The sequence below is a fragment of the Marmota marmota genome, unplaced genomic scaffold, assembly GCF_001458135.2.
Source record: "Marmota marmota marmota unplaced genomic scaffold, marMar, whole genome shotgun sequence".
In the NCBI taxonomy this organism is placed as follows: Eukaryota; Metazoa; Chordata; class Mammalia; order Rodentia; family Sciuridae; genus Marmota; species Marmota marmota.
Window position 1 is genome coordinate 3068088 of NW_026000169.1, and position 19063 is coordinate 3087150.

Consider the following 19063-nt stretch of genomic DNA (forward strand, 5'->3'; position numbering starts at 1 on the left):
TCTTCATTGTCTGATGTTCTATCTTCTAAGTGTTCTACTCTGCTGGTAGTATTCTCAATTGAGTTTTTAAGTTGGTTTATTGCTTCCTGCATTTCTAGGATTTCTGTTTGTTTGTTTTTTATAACCTCTATCTCCCTGTATAGTTGATCTTTTGCTTCCTGGATTTGTTTATGTAATTCATTGTCGAAGTGATCTTTCATTGTCTGATTTTGCTGTCTAATGTCTTCCTTGAGACTCCAGATCATCTGAAGCATGTATATCCTGAATTCTTTATCTGACATTCCATCTGCTGCAGCTATTACCCCTTCTAAAGTTGAGTTGACCTGCATTGCTTGTGGTCCTTTCTTTCCTTGTCTTTTCATACTGCTCGCGTTTCTTTCTGCTTGGTGAAACTGTTGTGTTTTTGAAATTTTCCCCCTATATATTTATATTGCTCTTGTATAGTTGAAAAGTCTCCCTTGCAGGGTCGGGCGGCGGCTGTGCTCCTCCTCCAATTGGAGTGATCTGTCTACCACGCATGCTCAGCTTTTTCTGGCATGCGTGCGGCCGGGTTCGATCCTCAGCACCACATACAAACAACCATGTTGTGTCCGCCGAAAACTTGGATGAGCCTCCACATGGGGTGCAGTACAACTACCATCTCCAAAGTGTAGCCTTGCTCCCTCAAGGAATAGGATCAGATCACTCTGCCCTTCTCCTCCAGCTCCGGCCCACCCATTTTAATCATCTTGTATTGATCTTCATTCTCTCTTAATGGCCTCTCTACACTTTCTCTTGACTTACCTAGTGTCTGTTCCACATGGAACATTCTGCCACCACCTTATCCTCATTGGCCTGATTGAAATTGTCTTTATGTCTCAATTTAAATTTGACTCTCTTTTAGAAGTTACTTAGAAGTTTTGGGTTTTTTTTTTTAATTTTTATATTGCCTGTGTTTAACTTTAACATAAACATACAAACCAATCTTAACACAGAGCATTTTCTCATTTCTCAATTAACTTCACTTTCATCCCTTTTCCCAGCTGCATTGAAACAGAATCAGCAACTAAAATTGTGTATCATAAAAAGTTTACAACATGATGTTTTGATATACAAATACATTGTGAAATTTTAACTACAATCAAGCCAATTAACATATCTAACACTGTATTTAGTTACTATTTTATGGTGAGGAAAATTAAGATCTATTCTTAACCACTATCAAAAACACAAAACATTATTATCATTGACTCAGAAATTCTTAACATCCTAGATAATGAAGAAGCCTTCAAAACAAAACAAAACAAAAAACCCACCTCTCCTTACTCCTCTCCCACTTAATCTACCATAACATTTCTTCACCAAAGAAAAGCCAACAAAACTCTGAGCTTTGTTCTCGATTCAACAATGCATGTGACATGAACGTCACAACAAAGCTTAGAGCCATGTTTATTAGATTAATCCAGTTGGCTGATCCCTTTCAATATCTGTAATATAAATAAGACTCTGTATGTTTTTCATGTTTTCTCTTGAGAGCAAAACTATCTAGAGAAAATATTAATCACCTTGTTCTACAAAAATCCTATTAAAAAACATCTGGGATATAAACATGTCTTTTGTTCTCTTGCAGATTGGATTGTTCCAAAAAGTCTTTATATTATCTATATTATTGACCTATGTTTCTAATCTTGAAAGATTAATATGCAAATGTCATGAGTTTCATAGAAAATCCTCCGTGTCCTCCTCCGTTGGGACCTTTGTAATCTAGGATTGAAAGTCTACTGGAGAACACCAGACTCCACAGAGATTTCAAGCAGTGCAGGTAACCTCTGAGAAATGCACTGAATCACAAATAAGAGGAAGAGTAAGTCTATCAGACTGTCTCAGTCTCTTGCAGTCCTTACATGTCAGTCTATAGAACATTAAAAAAAAAAAAAAAGCAAAACACAGTCTAACTTGGAGAGAGTCCTCAGTCTCCCTCTGCACTAAGAAAATTATGCAAACCAAAATAAACATGAAATCAAACCAAGGATCAAGAGAGAAGGACAGAAACCTACTGGGTAGAATTCCTGCTGAGTTGGTGTTAGTACTGTCAAGGAAATACCAGGAAGGGCAATCGTACGCTGACAAAGGTAAACAGATACAACAGGTAGCTGGCATGACCACCCTACAAGTTACAGATGTGTCATTACAAGTTAAACTGTCCAAGCTCCTCCCACGTTGGACCCTCAGACGTTTGGTAACGTGTCCCCCTTGTCTTTGCTCATGACATTTCCTGAAGAGGTTGCAAACCTGCAACTGAGGGGCCAACTTCAGGTAGCAGACATGCTTCACTGGGTTCTCACGGTGAGTTATGTTTTTTAAATCTATATTCCCATGTCAAGAAGCTGTAGGATCTGGAAACACTGGTTTCCACATTCCTGATGACAAACATTGGTGGGAGCTCAGCGGTTGTCCCTTTCAAGGGGTCATGTGTTTGTGCCAATTGTTTCCACTTTTCTAAGGTCTGCTTCTTTTCAAACTCCTTTCCTTTAGGTATAGGATCTTGCAGGCCCTTTTCTACAGAGACTATCCTCCTATCCATCTCTACTTGTTCAAATTCAGCCATCAGTCATGGTCTATCTGAAATGTCAACCTCTTTCCTTTCCCCAACAGTCAGAAGTGAGTCCTCCCTCTTTGCAATACTCATGACTTCTGTTACACTTCTGTAGCGTATTCAGTATCCAGTATCATCATCATCATCATCATCATCATCATCTGTATTGTACTTATCTTGGCCTCCTGACTATAATGGAAGCCTACATATTCATTTATCCACTCATTAAGCAAAAAAATGTAGAAAGTACTAGGTACTACACACTAGATTAAGTGCTGCAGATATAGTAATGAATAAGAGAAACAAGCACAGGCTCTGAATGAAGGACCTGTCGTGCTTCTTTTCACTTCCTCTGCAGGACCTGGGGAAAATGTCATGTACTAAATAAGTGCTCAGCTGGAATTTGTTGAAATGAATTGAGATGCATTCGTTTACATTTACAAAGCGTCTACTTCCTGGCAACTCCATTATCCTATTTATGTCATTCTATTAAATAAGTATTAGAGATATATTCATTCAAAAGGCACACTAAAATCAGAATGTATACTGAGCACTAAACATGTCTTCTCCCTTTCAGTTAACTCTAAATCACCAAGTTTTTATTTTGAAAAAGTACTCAGATATACCTCTAAATTTATTTACCTGGGTAACTGCTGAAAGAGAGGCGACTACTGCTGGTGTCGTTATCTTTGATGTTGAAGTCCCAGTGTTTATATATCCTGAGCATGGCTGCGTAAGTGTACCAGCTTGAGTGAGCAAAAAAGATGTTCTCAAATCCAGGAAGAACCTGTAGCCAGAATCATAGTGACACAAAGACAGATGGATAACTGACTTCAATAGTAAGTGTAGGAAGCATGGAGAAGATGTGTCAATTTAGGTGTTTACTGTTATCTTTATCATCAAAAAATATGGCCAAGGAGTTGAACATTAACTTTACTGTGCACAAAACAGATGTCTTAACATCCCAAATGAAAGGGAAGCAGAGGTAATAGCTTCAACTTCCAATTCCCTCCATCAAAGTTCCTTCCAGTTCTCAACTTTTGCCATATCAGGAAGAATACCAGGAACTCATGAACTGATACATCATCAACTGATATTCAGCCAGGGGTGATGAGATGTTGCCATTCTTGGGTGCCATACAGAAAACTCTGTGTGAACCAGGGAAAAGATAGGAGCTTCTATGTCTTACCTTGATAAGAGCAGAACAATGTCCCATGTCCCATCTCTTGAAAACCTTCATGTTGTTGCTTTTTGTGGGAGAAAAAGAGGGAATCAGATCCAGTAGATCTCCAACAGCATTTAGGAACTGAATCTGGAACATGGTCATGGGCTGGGAGAGAACACAGACTTAGCATCACTTTGTGACACATGTCATTTTCTAGTTTTCCTTTTGTTAAGGTGCCATTAAATTATTCTATTGTGAAGGGTCTCTTAAGTAACAAATGTCCTGGCTTTTTTAACTTAACAAAATAATTATTATGGCTTTATAAATTAGAAGAGATGTGTTAGCATGTCTGATATCCACAGATATTTGGAATGTCTTCTTAGAAAATAAAACAGAGCTTTCTGTTTGCTTTTCTCTATAACAGGTTTTCTCAACCTTGGCATTAGTTATATTGTAAGGCAGGTAATTCTTTATTTTGGGGGGCTGTGCCCTGTAAGATGTTTAGTAGTACCCCTGACCTCTACCCTCTGGTTATTCGTAGCAGCCTTCTAGGTTTTTTATTTTTGGTTTTGGTTTTGGGGTAGCAGGGATTAAACTCAGGGGCATTCAACCACTGAGCCACTCCCTAGCCTTATTTTGTATTTTATTTAGAGACAGGGTTTCACTGAGTTGTTTAGCACCTTGCTTTGTTGAAGCTGGCTTTGAACCTCCAATTCTCCTGCCTCAGCTTCCTGAGCTGCTGCACCCAGCCAACCTTCAAGTTTCGACAACCAAAAATATCTCCTCCAGACATTGCCAAGGGAGAAATCACCCCAGCAAAAAAAAACTCTTACAGCAAAAATTTCAGTATAATGGTTCTGATTTTGATTGTGTGCTTAACATAGAATGAACTGATCAGAAGGCGCTAACCCTGAAGTAGCTGTCAGATTGCACTTGAGTGTGAACGTTTTAGAGTTCACAGCTCCAGCAAGGTGCAATCTACCAGCATATCTCTAGGCTGGGCATCTATAAACAAACTGGCTTAATAGAGGTGGGGAGACGAATGAATACAAATGACATTTTAACAAAAAAGTAAAACAAAAGCAAAACCCCCCAACCTGATAACTTATTTACATAAATATTCTCTTAGTTTTGCTTTTTTGAATAAGTAATACATTCATCATTCAAGAATTAAACAATCATAAGAAGGTCTTTATTGGATAGTCTCTTATTCTCCATTTGCTTTAATTTCATTCTATCTCATTTATCATTTCTACTAATTTCTTTTGTGTATCTGCAAAGTTTTTAAAATGTCATATAAATACATTTTTTAACACGAATGGTGTTCTATATGAATTACCCTTCACCTTTTTTTTTTCTGTTCATATCTGGGGTCTTTTCATATTGGGTATAAAAATCCCACCCATTCTTTTAAGTAGCATTTCAATGTATGGGAGTATTATAATACTTTTAGCTACTGTTTTGTTGATGGACTTTCAGGTTTGTTCTAGCCTTTTACTATTATAAACAATACTATTATAATACTTGTGCTATTATAAACAATAATTAATTATGGATGAATTTGAGTCTATGAGTAGAAGAAATTCCTAGAAATGATTTTAATTTTAATTGATATTGCCAGATTGTTCTAGAGGAGTTGTTTCAATTTATACCCTTCCAGCTTCAATAACATTTTAAATATTTAGTTTGTTTCCAATCTAATAAGTGAAAACTCTATCCCATAGTAATTTGAATTTGTATTTTTTGTTTGTTTGTTTTAAGTAAGGTTGAGCATATCTCTAAAAACCTTTGAGTTTGTTTTCTGTAAACTCTTCATATATTTCATTTTTTTCTACTGGGTTGTTCTTTGTTTTTTCCCCCACTTGATTTTTAGGAGCTCTTTAAATAATTAGCAATATTATCTTTCTGGTTTGTAATTTGCCACACACAATTTTAGTGTGTGGTAGGATCTCAGAGAGGTTTTAATATGCATTTCCCTGAAACTGAACATTTCTTAATATTTATGAGTCATTGCATTTCCTCTTCTATAAAATTCTGTTTTTTTTAACCAATTTTTCCATTGAGTATTTTCTATTTTTGTTCCATATGTATTTTGGATAAAAAATCTTGTTAGTTAAATGTATTGCAAATATCTTCTTTAGTTTATAGCTTATCTTTCACTTTCGATATAATGACTATTTAAAAAATTATTTTTACATGTATTTTTAGTTGTTGATGGACCTTTATTTTATTCATTTTTTTATATATGTTGCTGAGAATTGCTCCATTCTCACATGTGCTAATCATTCTCATGAGTGCTAGGCAAGTGCTCTACTACTGAGCCACAACCCAAGCCCCATATGATATCTTTTGATAAAAAGAATAATCTTTATTGATAAATTCAGCTGAGCTTATCAATCTTTTTCTTCATGGTAGTGCTCCTGTGTATTAAGACACCATTGTCTACCCTAAGTCATATTCTGAAGAATGATCAAAGGTTACTTTGAGGGAATAAGTTTTTTTTTTTTTTTTTGAGGCAGTTATCTATATTTCAAGTTTAAAAGACTGCAAAGTCTTTACTTCATCAATTTTTTCAATGCTGAAAATTCTGGTGTCTGACATAATTACTTATTTTTATTTTACTTTATCTATCCATTCATCCAAATCTATCAAATTTCCAAATACCAAGACTAATACTATTATTAAGGTGAGATTATCACATACAGTTTAAAAAGGTTTTTGTTCTTTTTTTTTTTTTTTGGTGGGCTTCTTTTTAGAACTGGGGGTTGAACCAGGGCTTTGCGAATGAGGCAGATGCTTTGCCACTGTGCTACATTCCAGCCCTTTATTGTTGTTATTGTTGGTGGTCTTTCTTGTCCCTAGGGTCTATCCCACTAAAGATGTACAGCGGCAACAATTTCAATGTCACTTGAAATAATAGTTCTCTATGTAGTTATGCCATCACTTGTTACATAGTTAGATACATTTGTTTCAATTTTTTAGGGACTGCTTTACCTCTCTGTGATTAAATGTGTTTTACAATTCAAGAACAACATTTATATGGCTCCTGAGTCAAAACTATAAAAAAGGTACATTCAGAGAAATGTTGCTTTCATTCCTCTTCCCTCCATTCTCTTTTATTCCCTCTTCAAAAGGTAATTAGTTATCGATGGGTATAGTAGCCCATACCTGTAATCCCAGCGGCTGGCAAGGCTAAGGCAGGAGGATCATGAGTTTAAAGCCAGTCTCAGCAACTTAATGAGATCCTGAGCAATTAGGGAGACCCTGTCTCAACTGTTTTCAAGCCATTCCTCATTATTTTGTGCATGTCTTCCTTGTTCACTTTTTAAATTGGTGCATTATAATTATACATAATAATAGAACTTTTTACATATTTGTACATGCATGCTATAAAATTATAACTTGGTTAATATTGTTCCCCAGTACCTCCCATTTTCCTCCCTTCTACTTTCCCCCTTGACACCTTCCTCTATTCTTTTGGTCTCCCTTCTATTTTCATAAGATAAACACACCCCAACTCCTCTGCCCTCCCTTTTCCTCTCTAGCTTCCATATATGACAGAAAACATATGGCCCTTGATTTTCTGAGTATGGCTTATTTTGCTTAACATAATGCTCTCAAGTTACATCTGTTTTCCTGCAAATAACATAATTTCATAATTTCATTTTTCTTTATGGCTGAATAAAACTCCTAGTTCCGTAATTTGGCTATTATGAATTGTGCTGCTATAAACATTGGTGTAAATGTATTTCTCCAGTCAGAATGGCAGCCATCAAGCATACAAATAATATAATAATAATGTAGGGGGCAAAAAACATTTTTTACACTGTTGTTGGGATCATAAATTAGTACAACCACTGTGGAAATCAGTAAGGATGTTCCTGAAAAGACTAGAGATGGAATCACCATGTGACCCAGCTTACACCATCACTCCTTGGTATTTATTCTAAAGAATTAAACTCATTTTCCTTTTTTATATGAAAGACAGCACACAATACACCCTGTTCTTCATCTTATATTTTTACACTTAATAACAAATCCAAAAGGTCATTCCCTAACAGCATTTGGAGGTCTACCTCATCTTTGTTTACAGCTACATTATTGACACAGCCAGCCTCTATGTATCTGACTGCTTTCAGTCTTTTGATATAATAAATTATCTGCCATGAATACACTTATATATTTGTCATATCGTATATTGCAGTGCAAAAGTGTATATCTCTGTGATAATACTGGAAGTGGGATTGCTGGGTAAAATCAAATGTAAGTATATGATTTGGATACAAAGTGACAAAAGTTCCCATTCACAGTGAACACACCAGTTTGCATTCCCACCAGTATTTTAGGATTCCCATAGCCTTGCCAACAGGGTGCACTTTCACACTTTGGAATTTTTGCCAAACTGATGAGAAAATATTTACCAGTATGGACTTAATTTACATTTCTCATGTTATGAGCAGGGCTGAGCTCATATGATTAACAATCATGTGCATCATTTTTCTGTGAACAGTCTTTTTGTATGTTTTGCCTAGGGTGTATATATATATGTGCGCACACACACACACACACACACACACCTACATATATATTACCTCCAGGAAACAAAATGCCCACAATAATTTTTGGAAGATATCCAATGGTACCTTGGAAGCCTCAATGATTCAGTAGTTTCCCCCAGAATTACTATGTGTATGTGTTTATATGTTTATATGGATGCTGTGGAGTGTGGAAAACAGAAATTTATCCCTAGATATTTGTCTTAATTAACCTATAGTTTAAAACACTAAACTCTTTATCAGGTTAGTTAAAAACCACTATGTTCACATCATGTTTTAAAATTTCTTCCTAACACAGTTGTATGAAAGAGTGGAAAACACAGAAACAAGTTGTTTATTTGTGTTTTGAACTTAAATTTTGTGTCAGACAGTGAGTTAGGTACTAGAATATGACAGATAAAATAATAGTGCTTATCCACAAGGAATTTATGCTTGTGTCCTAATTTGATCTGCTTCTAAACTGTAATGTTATTTCACAATATTTTGACATATAAATTGAGCAGCTTCTTAAAAATAATACCTTTGTTCCTTCGGCCATAGCCCTCTTCATTGCTCCTACATATAGCCCATCCATTTGTGCCACGATATAGCCTGTATGTCTCCAAAATGAGTCATTCTTGAATTCTTTGATGTTTTTCCGAGTCCAATGATTTTGCCTTCTGGAAGAGAAATCATATTTGTACTAGAAGTCTCAGTGGTTGCTCATCCAAAACTAAATCAAACCAGGCATTTAGAGATGACAGATGCTAATGCTAAAATAATTTAAGTTCTGGATCTTATAATATTCCAGTTACTCAAAAGATTTCAGAGCAAACCTTAAATGAATGTTAATTTCTCCCTCCTCTTTAATGGATTTTTCTGGCTCATCTAGAACCAAAACACATGTGCAATATTAATCTACCTGTGATACCAAGAAATGATACCAAACACAAATGCATTTCATATAAACCATAATATGTAAATAAGTCAATAAGAACAAGTTGATTACATCTGTGTGTAGAAATGGTACTTAGACCACAGGAAATAAAACTCATAAAGACAAGGTGATTTCTAGATTTTATGCTTCTCTCTCAGATCATTTTCACAGCTTATGATTCATCTCATTTCTTTTTTCCATATTTTAATTGGTGCATTATAGTTGTACATAATGGTGAGATTCACTATTACATATTTGTACATGCACACAATTGGCCAATATCATTTTCTAGCACTTTCCCTTTCCCTTCCTTCCCTCCCCCGGTGGTTCATCCCATTTCAGTTGTTATTAATGTGTGTCTCAATATCCCCTGCTGAACAGGATTAGCAAAAACCTCTTTTTTTTAACTTAGGTTATTAATTTCTCCTTTACTAAGGTAACTAACAAGTGTTAGGTCTTTATGTGTGATCGAAATAAAATACAGTGTTCAGCTCAACTCAGATTGACATATATGCATTTGGCTTTAGATACCCATGAAGCCCTCTTGGCAATACAGAGCCCACAAGATATGAAACATGGGTTAACACCCCCAAACGTCATCCAGAAAGCAAGGCACAGGGCTTAGGTCCACTCTTAGATTCTTCCCAAACAATTGAGAATCTGCAAAAAAAAAAACCCTTACTTTTAAAATAATCCTTTTATTCTTTTTTCTTTCAGTTCTATCTGGGATGATCTGATATGACTTTGTATACAGAGAGCTATTTTCTTTTCTTTTTTTTTTTTTTTTTTTTGTTCAGGCTATTGCTAGATAACTCTTAAAATAATACAATGTCATTGCCTAACAGGATCTAGCCTCATAGTTTTTAACTGATGCCCTGCAGGACTTGTAGCATTTCAAGAAGAGGTTGCTTAGTGTGTGATTTGGAAGGCTAAACCAAGACCCTTTCCATCCCCAAATGAATCTCTTGTCATTCCACAAATTTAATCTTATTTAAAATTTTAGTCTTCAGAAACTTTATTAAAATGAAAATATTCTTATAGGATGTTGAGAATGATGACTTTAGATATTAGCTGATACCCAGCCTGGGTTAGCCACCAGACCCAAGAAAAAGAAACAAGGAGGCAGCAGAAAGGCTCCCTGCAGGAAGCAGCAAGGCACCCATGCAGAAGGGATTCAGGGATTTAACTTTGCCTGCTGCACACTGATGGTGTCCTCTAGCAGTGTTAGCAACTGACACTGTGACATTTAAGTTGACCTTTGAAACAGCAGAAATTGGAGGATATGTTTTCTGAAACCAGTTTTCATGCCATCATCAAAAAAATGCTATGCCCTAGAGTTGTTCTAGAACAATTTCAGAATCCTGCTACAGAGATGGAAAAGGAATAATCGCTCTTTGAAATGACAGTTTCAGGCCCTTTAGTCTTAACAACAATGAAAAGAGGAAAGCTTTTATACATACTCCATAAAATCCTTCACTTTATCCACGAGGGAAGGTTTCTTGATCAGCTGTGGGTAGAGATTTATGAAGTGGTCATTCATGTGTCTGAAACGACAGATGAGAACTGTTAGATTCCTAGATTTCTTCTTGAATTTCTTCATCATGGCAATTTACCCAATCTTTTGGTTAAATAGTGTGCCTCCAATTACAAATCTTCTCTACTATATTTTTTAAAATAAACTAAACACACAATTTAAATTAAAAAATATTTCTAACACATGGAAGGCATAGAATATAGCAAACAACCAAGTATTCACCACTTAAATTTATTAGATCATTATATTTTGTCATATTTTCCATCTATATTTTAAGACATAAAACAAAATATTAGAAAGACTGAAGTCCCCGTATACACCTTCCTGACGTTAATTCTCTCCTTTCTCCCCAGTGGTAACTGCAACCTTAAATCTGATATTTTTCCCATGTATATTTTTATATAATCACTATACATATTTTAACCCTAAACAATGTTTAGGGTTAAATGAATGTTATCATGCTGAAGAACAAAATATGAACAAAAATTGATCTTGATTTGTTTCTCTTAACATAAATTTTAGAGAAATACCTAAGTTACCATCTGCCCATTAAATTCATTCTTTTCCACTGCTGATGATATTGTATAGTATGACTATGCACCAATTCATGTATGCATTCCTCTGACGGATATTTAACTAGTAACTAATTTTTCAATATTGTAATGCAATTTTAAGAATTGTTGTGTCCTTTTTTTTTTTTACACATTTGCCTGTTCTTTTAGAATGTATGTGTGTATGTGTGTGTATAAAATTGGGAAATATTTCCAGGATATAGAAAAGCATAGACTTTATTGGTAAATTTATAAATACTCAAGGATCCACCACCTACATATATTAAATTGATACACACATGTACACACACACACACACACAAAATCACTGCTGGGATGAATATCATATATATGACACATCATATAAACATTTGTCAATATCTATTAATTTTATATATGTATATTTTATGGTATGCATATATTATATGGACTTTTATACATAAAATTACTAGTTATTGCTAATTGTTCACCACACAGATTTACCAATTTATATTCTCAGACCTCTTCCTCTACCACCTCACCATCACTTTGTATTGTCAGACTTTGATTTTCAACAATTTGTTAGGTTTAAATAATTTCTCCGTTTAATTTCCATTCCTCACAGAATTATTGGGTATTTGAGATTCTTTATGTTAAAACTTAAAAATTAGAAATGACATCAATGCTTATAGCAGCATAATTCACAATAGCTAAACTGTGGAACCAACCTAGATGCTCTTCAATAGTTGAATGCATAAAGAAACTGTGGTATATATACACAATGGAATATTATTCAGCAATAAAAGAGAATAAAAGTATGGCATTTCTTGGTAAATGGATGGTACTGGAGAATATCATGCTAAGTGAAGTAAGCCAATCCCCCAAAAGGAAAGGCTGAATGTTTTCTCTGATAAGTGGATGCTGATCCATAATGGGGGTGGGACATGGGAGGAATGAAGGAACTTTGGATAGGGCAAAGGGGAGGGAGGAAAAGGGAGAGGGGGCATGAGGGTAGGAAAGATGATGGAATGAGATATACATGATTACCCTAGGTACATGTATGAGGACATGAATGGTGTGACTCTACTTCGTGTACAACCAGAGACATGAAAAATTGTGCTCCATTTGTGTGCTATGAATCTAAATGCATTCTGCTGTCATGTGTTGAGAGCCACAGCCAAAGGGGCCCCAGCAAACTTCCAGCTGATTGGCTCACCATGGCCCCAGCAAACTTCCAGCTACCAGCTGATTGGCTCCTCTGAGGTGATGCTCATTGGGCTGTTTCCCCACCCTTTCAGACCACGTAGCTGCTCACTGGGGGACTCTTTTGGCTTTGCCCACTTGACCCAGCCTCAAGAGCAGGAGGAGTGGGGGTGGGGGGCGTGTTGAGAGGCTTGTGGGAAGATGGTGGTGGCAGTTGGGCTCTGAGGGAATTCCTGAAGAGCTGGTGTGGTGCAGTGTGTGTGTGTTCTAAAAAGAAAGTTCGCTTCTGCTTGATAAGTGGCTCCTGAATTGTGCCCAGCCAGACTGCGGCAGTCATGTATAACTAATTAGAACAAATAAATAAATTAATTAAAAATTAAAAATAAAAATGTCTCAAATGCTTAGAGTAAATATTTTTAGTTAATGAAAATAATCTATTTATACTTACTATGATTTTAATATTATTGGATTTGGCTTTATAAGCTTTTGCTTTCTATTTCTTATCCCTTTCTTCATTTGCTCTTTTAGGCTTTCTTTATTTAGATAACACTGTCATCCATCTTCTATTCATATAATCATTTTAGAAACCACTCATAACTACATATTTTCTTATAAAAATCTAAATGAATTTTATAATTCTCTTTTCATCCAAATGTGAAGTATATTTTAGTAAGTCTTAGCTGTGGACACTTTCCATCATATTTTTGTTCAGAGATTTAGTTTTACCTTTTGAATGTAAAACTATTTATATGTTTAAAATTATTTTTATTTTTTAATTTTCAAAATCAAGATTTTTGTTAATTTTTTTGTTTCTTATATTATAACTATTGTTTCTTACATTTCAAAATTTCCCTCCTATTATTCTAACTAAAGTATATCCTTTAATAATTTAATAGAAGAATGGGTGGTAATTTGTTTCAATTTATATGTATGAACATATCCTTATTTTGATCTTACCTGGATAGTTTAAATAGTTATAAAATGCTAGTTAGATATTTTTTTCTCAGTAAATATTTTATGACTCTATTATTAGTGATGAGAAGTATGCTATGTAGTTGAGATTCCTTTGTAGTTAATGTCTTTATGATAGCTTTTAAGATTATTCTCTTTACCCTCAATTTTATGTAGTTTCATTCATGGTGTTGTAGCAATTTAATAGATTGTGTCTTCCAACTAAGGAAGTGGCATTTGTTTTTTCTCAATTTTGATAAATTCTTAGCTATTACCCTATCAGTTACTTCTTATCTGAAATTCCCTTCAGTCAACTTTTTGGTACTCCTAAAAGTCCTATGTTGGAATTTCTTAATCCAATTGCTATGTCTAGTAACAGGCTTTTAGTATTTTACCCTTTTTATATCTCTGGGCTGTATATTATGTAAATTTCTCAATCTTTTTCTGTGTCTAGTCCACAGTTTGCCTATTAGTGAGATTTTAGAAAATGACTTTCTGTAAGTTTTTATAATATTTTTTAAAAGGGGCTTTCTTTTTTTTAAGAGAGAGAGAGAGAGAGAGAGAGAGAGAATTTTAATATTTATTTTTCAGTTTTCGGTGGACACAACATCTTTGTTTGTATGTGGTGCTGAGGATCGAACCCAGGCCGCACGCATGCCAGGCGAGCTCGCTACCGTTTGAGCCACATCCCCAGCCCCAAGTTTTTATAATATTTATAATAAGTCATTCAAAAATATTTACCTGTATTCTTTTTCTTCCTTTTTGTACCATAAATTCTTCCTCAAGTTTTCTTTTGCTTATAACTTTAAAGCAATCTAAGCAAATATAAAGTTTTTGTTAAAGTGGTGCACACCTGTATTTCTAGCTACTTCAGAGGCTGAGGCAGGAGGATTGCAAGTTTAAGGCCAGTCTCAGCAACTTAGAGAGACCCTGTCTCAAATTTAAAAATAAGAAAAATGGGGGATGTAGTTCAGTGATAAAGCACCCCTAGGTTCAATCCCTAGCACCTCCAGATGAGATACATAACTGAAGTGTGATAACAATATAAATAGACAAGACGAGTTTGCATACACTGAGCAATGACAATACTGTCATAACTATCACCTTAAAAAGTATTCAATGTCTTGATGACAAGATTCACCCTGATTTTGTTTTGTGAAAAATTCTATCTTAAAAATCAATGACTGTCTATAAGGAAATTTAGAAGATCTGTTGAATTAATACCACATGGATAAGCAAACCCCAGACTGCAGCAAATTATAGGTTAAACAGTTTCTTCAACAAATAAATTATGAGAAAGAAGAGGGAAATAATAGATTAAAAGTGACTTAAACACAATAAAAAAGAAATATACCAATCAGACTCAACATATTGTGATATTCATGATACTACTGAAAAATCAAATACAGATTGAATATATAAATATTTGAGGATAATTACTAAATTTTAGATGTAATAATGGTACTTTTGTTCTATATTTTTAAAGAGTCTTACCCTTTAGGGATACACATTGAAATATTTACAGAAGAGATGACATGATATCTGAGAACTGCTTCAAAATAATGTAGAAGTAAAAGGGAGGTGTGGTAACCAGTCCTCTAGAAATGCCCCCAGTGACCCCTGCTTCAGGTATGCCATTCCTTCCCCTCTATGTAGACTGGACCTAGTCACTTTCCCTCTATAATTTGCTTTTATAATTTCTTTCTAAATCTTTTTAGTTGTAGAAGGACACATTACCTTTATTTTACTTATTTATTTTTATGTTGTACTGAGGATTGAACCCAGTGTCTCACATGTGCTAGGCAAGCACTCTACCATTGAACTACAACCCCAGCCCCTTTTATCATTTTTCTAATAGGGTATTTAAAAATATTTGTCTTCTCAAAGGTGCCATAAACATACATTGGAGAAAAGGTAGCCTCTTATTGGATTAGACAAAAGGGGAATAAAGGGAAGGGAGACGGGATGGGAAAAGGAAAGACAGTAGAATGAATCAGACATAGTGTACCTATCCTTACATATGAATACATGGCCAATGTAACTCCACAGCCTATATAACCACAACAATGGGATTCTTACTGGAACAAGTTCTACTTATTCTATGTATTTATAATATGTCAAAATACACTCGAGTGTCATATTTATCTAGAAAGAACAAACATACAAATAAATAAAATATCTGTCTTCTTATTTCTCCCTTTTAGTCCATAAATTCTCCCTCAAGTTTTTTTGTTTATAACTTAAAGCATCCTAAGCAAATTGAAAGTTTTTGTTAAAGCCAAATGTGGTGGCACACACCTATAATCCCTGTTACTCTGAAAGCCGAGGAAGGAGGATGACAAATTTGAAGTCAGCCTGAGCAATGTAACAGGATCCTGTCTTAAGATAAAATAAAAAGTGCTGGGGGTATTGTAGGTCAGTGTGGGAGTGCTTGCCTAACATGTGCAAGACCCTGGGCTCAAGTAGTGAAAATTAAAAATAAATAAATAACATAAAATTTAAAACATCAAAATAACTTAAAATAAGTTAAGTCTTTGTTAAACTATTCCACAAATTAATCTGGAGTATATTCATTATATAATCATTGATTTAGCTGACTGTTTTTCTTAGCATTCAATTTGTGTGTGTGTGTGTGTGTGTGTGTGTGTGTGTGTGTTTTGGAACTCTGGTGTGCTGGTTTGTCTGTTTGTTTATATATATCTCTCTCCTCTCATTTCCCCCTGTACCTGCATCTGAGTTCTGGGAATCAGGTCTCATAAAACTTTTCTGAGGACTTTACCTATGGAATATTGCAGGTATTGTAGCTGAGCCAGCATATGGATGATTCCATTTTTTGATTTTGTTTTTTGGTATTGTGGATTGAACCCAGGGGCTCTTTACCATTGAACCACATTCCCAGCCCTTTTTATCTTTTATTTTGAGACAGGGGCTTGCTAAGTTACTTAGGGTCATTCCAGTGACGGAGGCTGGCTTCAAACTTAGGATGGATTCTCCCGCCTGAATCTCCTGAGATTGCAGGCATGTGCCACCACACCAGGCTGATTTTATTTTTGGTTGCCTCCCACCCTTGTTCTCCCCACTCGCAAATGCTCATGGCTTCTTATCTATCTATAAGCTACGATGCTATGGTTTGGATAAAAAGCTCCCAAATTTTCCACATGTAAAGACTTGTTTCCAGTGTGGCAGTATTAGAAGGTACTATGGGCCCTTAAGAGGTTACACCTTATGGAAGATCCTTTGTTCATTAAGGGAGTTTCTCTCTCTCTCTCTCTTTCTCTCTCTCTCTCTTAAAGTTACTTTTCCAAGTCCTTTATTTTATTTATTTTATATGGTGCTGAGGATCGAACCCAGTGCCTCACACATGCTAGATGAACACTCTACGGCTGAGCCACAACCCCAGCCTCTGGGGGTGTAGTATTGAAAGGGACATGGGACCCAGTTCCCACTTCTTTCTATCCCTCTCTCCCTCTCCCCTCCTCCTTCCTGGCTTAAGATGTGATGTCTCACCTTACCACATGCTACTCCATTTTTTGGTCCAAGGGATGTTTTTCTTGTTTTGGAGGCCCAGTTACGTTACTAGGATGCTTTCTTTCCATATATTTTATCTATCACCTGCTACAAGTTTAGAGCAGAGTGGATGTATCAGATTATGAGCTCTCTGTACCCTATGGACTGAAAATTTCCCTAAAGTTCTAATCTGGGTTGTTTTTTTTTTTTAATGATTTTTTTACTGATCCAGAGAGTAGAGCTGGAAGCAAGAGTTGACTCATTCCAAGAACCAGAATTTGTCCCCATATACTTTAAATATTCTTTACCTAGTAGTTTTCAGAACTGAAGCTAATAAAGCAAAAATAAAGTTTTATTGCTAGTTAGGTAAACGACATTAAAGTCCTTTGAAATATTTTATATTATGGTCTTTATATTTAGTAAACTTTATCTCATGAAGAATTTTTCCTTCAAATTATTTGTACATTTATTTTTAAATTGAACCATCACATATAACTTTTGTTTGCATTTTTTATGCCATCTGACCTTTTCTATTATATGGTTGGTCACTTTTCCATTTCTACCACCTTACAAATAAGAGAAAGAAGAAGAATAGAGCTGAACAGATATGTGGTTTGACCATAAAGGGACTCTCCGTGTTGGCCTCACATTTCAGGTAAATGAACCTGCTACAGTTGGCCTCTGGAATGTCCCCAAAGGCCCATGTGTTAAAGGCTTGGTCACCAGCTTATGGTGCTATTGGGATGTGATTGAACTTTTAGGAGGTGGGGCCTTATGGAAGAATATTAGACCGTGACCTTGAAGGGGATATTGGGATCATAATGCCCGTCTGTTCCTCAGTCACCATGACGCAAACAGGGCATCTCACCAAGGTCCAAAGCAAGAGGATCAAGTAACCATGTACTGAAACCATGAGTCAAAATAAAAGATTTCTCCTTTTAAGTCGATTATCTCAGGTACTTTGTCACAGTAATGGAAAATTGACCAGCACAGAACCCTAGGTAGGTTTGATGATTTGAGTTAGTTGCTCAGAGAGGCAACAACCCTTCAGTTTCCCATTCATGGGAAAGTAGAGATGCTGCCTGAATTGCGTGGGCCTCTGAGAAAATGTGACACCCCTACACACCTCAACAAATTTCAGGAATAGCCAAATATTTCTTGTGTGCTTAGGGTGGAGTGAGTAGACATGAGAGTCCATAGGCCTGTTGGAGGCAATGAATATAGCAACCTCAGTTGTCAATGATTATTTATCCAGAGACCAAGGAGACCTTGGAAGTCTCATCAGATGTCTTTGGCACCCAAACCAAAGACTAAATGAGATGGTTCTACATTAATGGATGCTGTAAGAAGACACAGGAAAACCATCAATTAAACATCTCCCCTCCCTCCAAATGCCTCTGTAACACTGACCCATCATAGGGAGATCTGGTTGGAGGAGGAGTGGAACATTGTGAATTGACTCAGTTTAAATGACATGTTATTCTGTTTTTGTGGAAATGACTATATTGTAATACCTCTGCCTCAGGAGAAATGAACTCTTAGGATTAAAGCAAGTTATGTGAATATAAAGTTTTATTTCTCAGAAAAAATAGATTATTGTCTATTCATGTACAATGCCCATACAGAAAAGGAAACAAAAGGTTCATACCTTTTTCCCCAAGCCTGTATCACTGAACCCTGCCTAACTCTATCCAGAGTTCCAGATCTCCCCCATTTTCAGTCCATTTAAAAATAAGATGGGTCTTTTTTTTTTTTTTTTTTTTTTTTTTTTTTTTACTGGAGTGATTTGGCCCTCTAGGGAGTATTTCTGGAGACAGTTTTTGTTGTCACACTGAGGGAAGATGTGCGACTGGCATCTATCAGGTAAAGGCAGAGGATGCTGCTAAATGTCCTATAATGAACAAAAAGTAATTCAACCTTTAATGTCAGCAGCACTGGGGTAGAGAAATCCTGAAGCAGAGGAACATTGATCTTGACCTAGGAGTGACTGCTGAGGATATATCTACATCACAGTGGACAAGACAGGTGGAAATATGAGAGGGAAACTGAGGTAATTATTAAAAAGATATTTTGAGACCAGATTTTTGATTCTGACAATCATAGCAGGGGAGAAGACACCTCTACCT

The 19063-nt window shown here is 35.7% G+C and overlaps 1 protein-coding gene across 1 annotated transcript in view; it reads right to left on the reverse strand.

The window, feature by feature from the left end:
• Positions 1–19063, reverse strand: part of Plbd1 (phospholipase B domain containing 1) — a 67846-nt gene that overhangs the window by 26136 nt on the left and 22647 nt on the right. The window contains exons 3-6 of the mRNA XM_015498188.2: positions 10673–10756; positions 8817–8955; positions 3765–3905; positions 3218–3362 (exon numbers count right to left, since the gene is read on the reverse strand). Of these exons, the coding sequence (XP_015353674.1) occupies positions 3218–3362; positions 3765–3905; positions 8817–8955; positions 10673–10756 (509 nt within the window). The remainder of the gene's footprint in view (positions 1–3217; positions 3363–3764; positions 3906–8816; positions 8956–10672; positions 10757–19063) is intronic.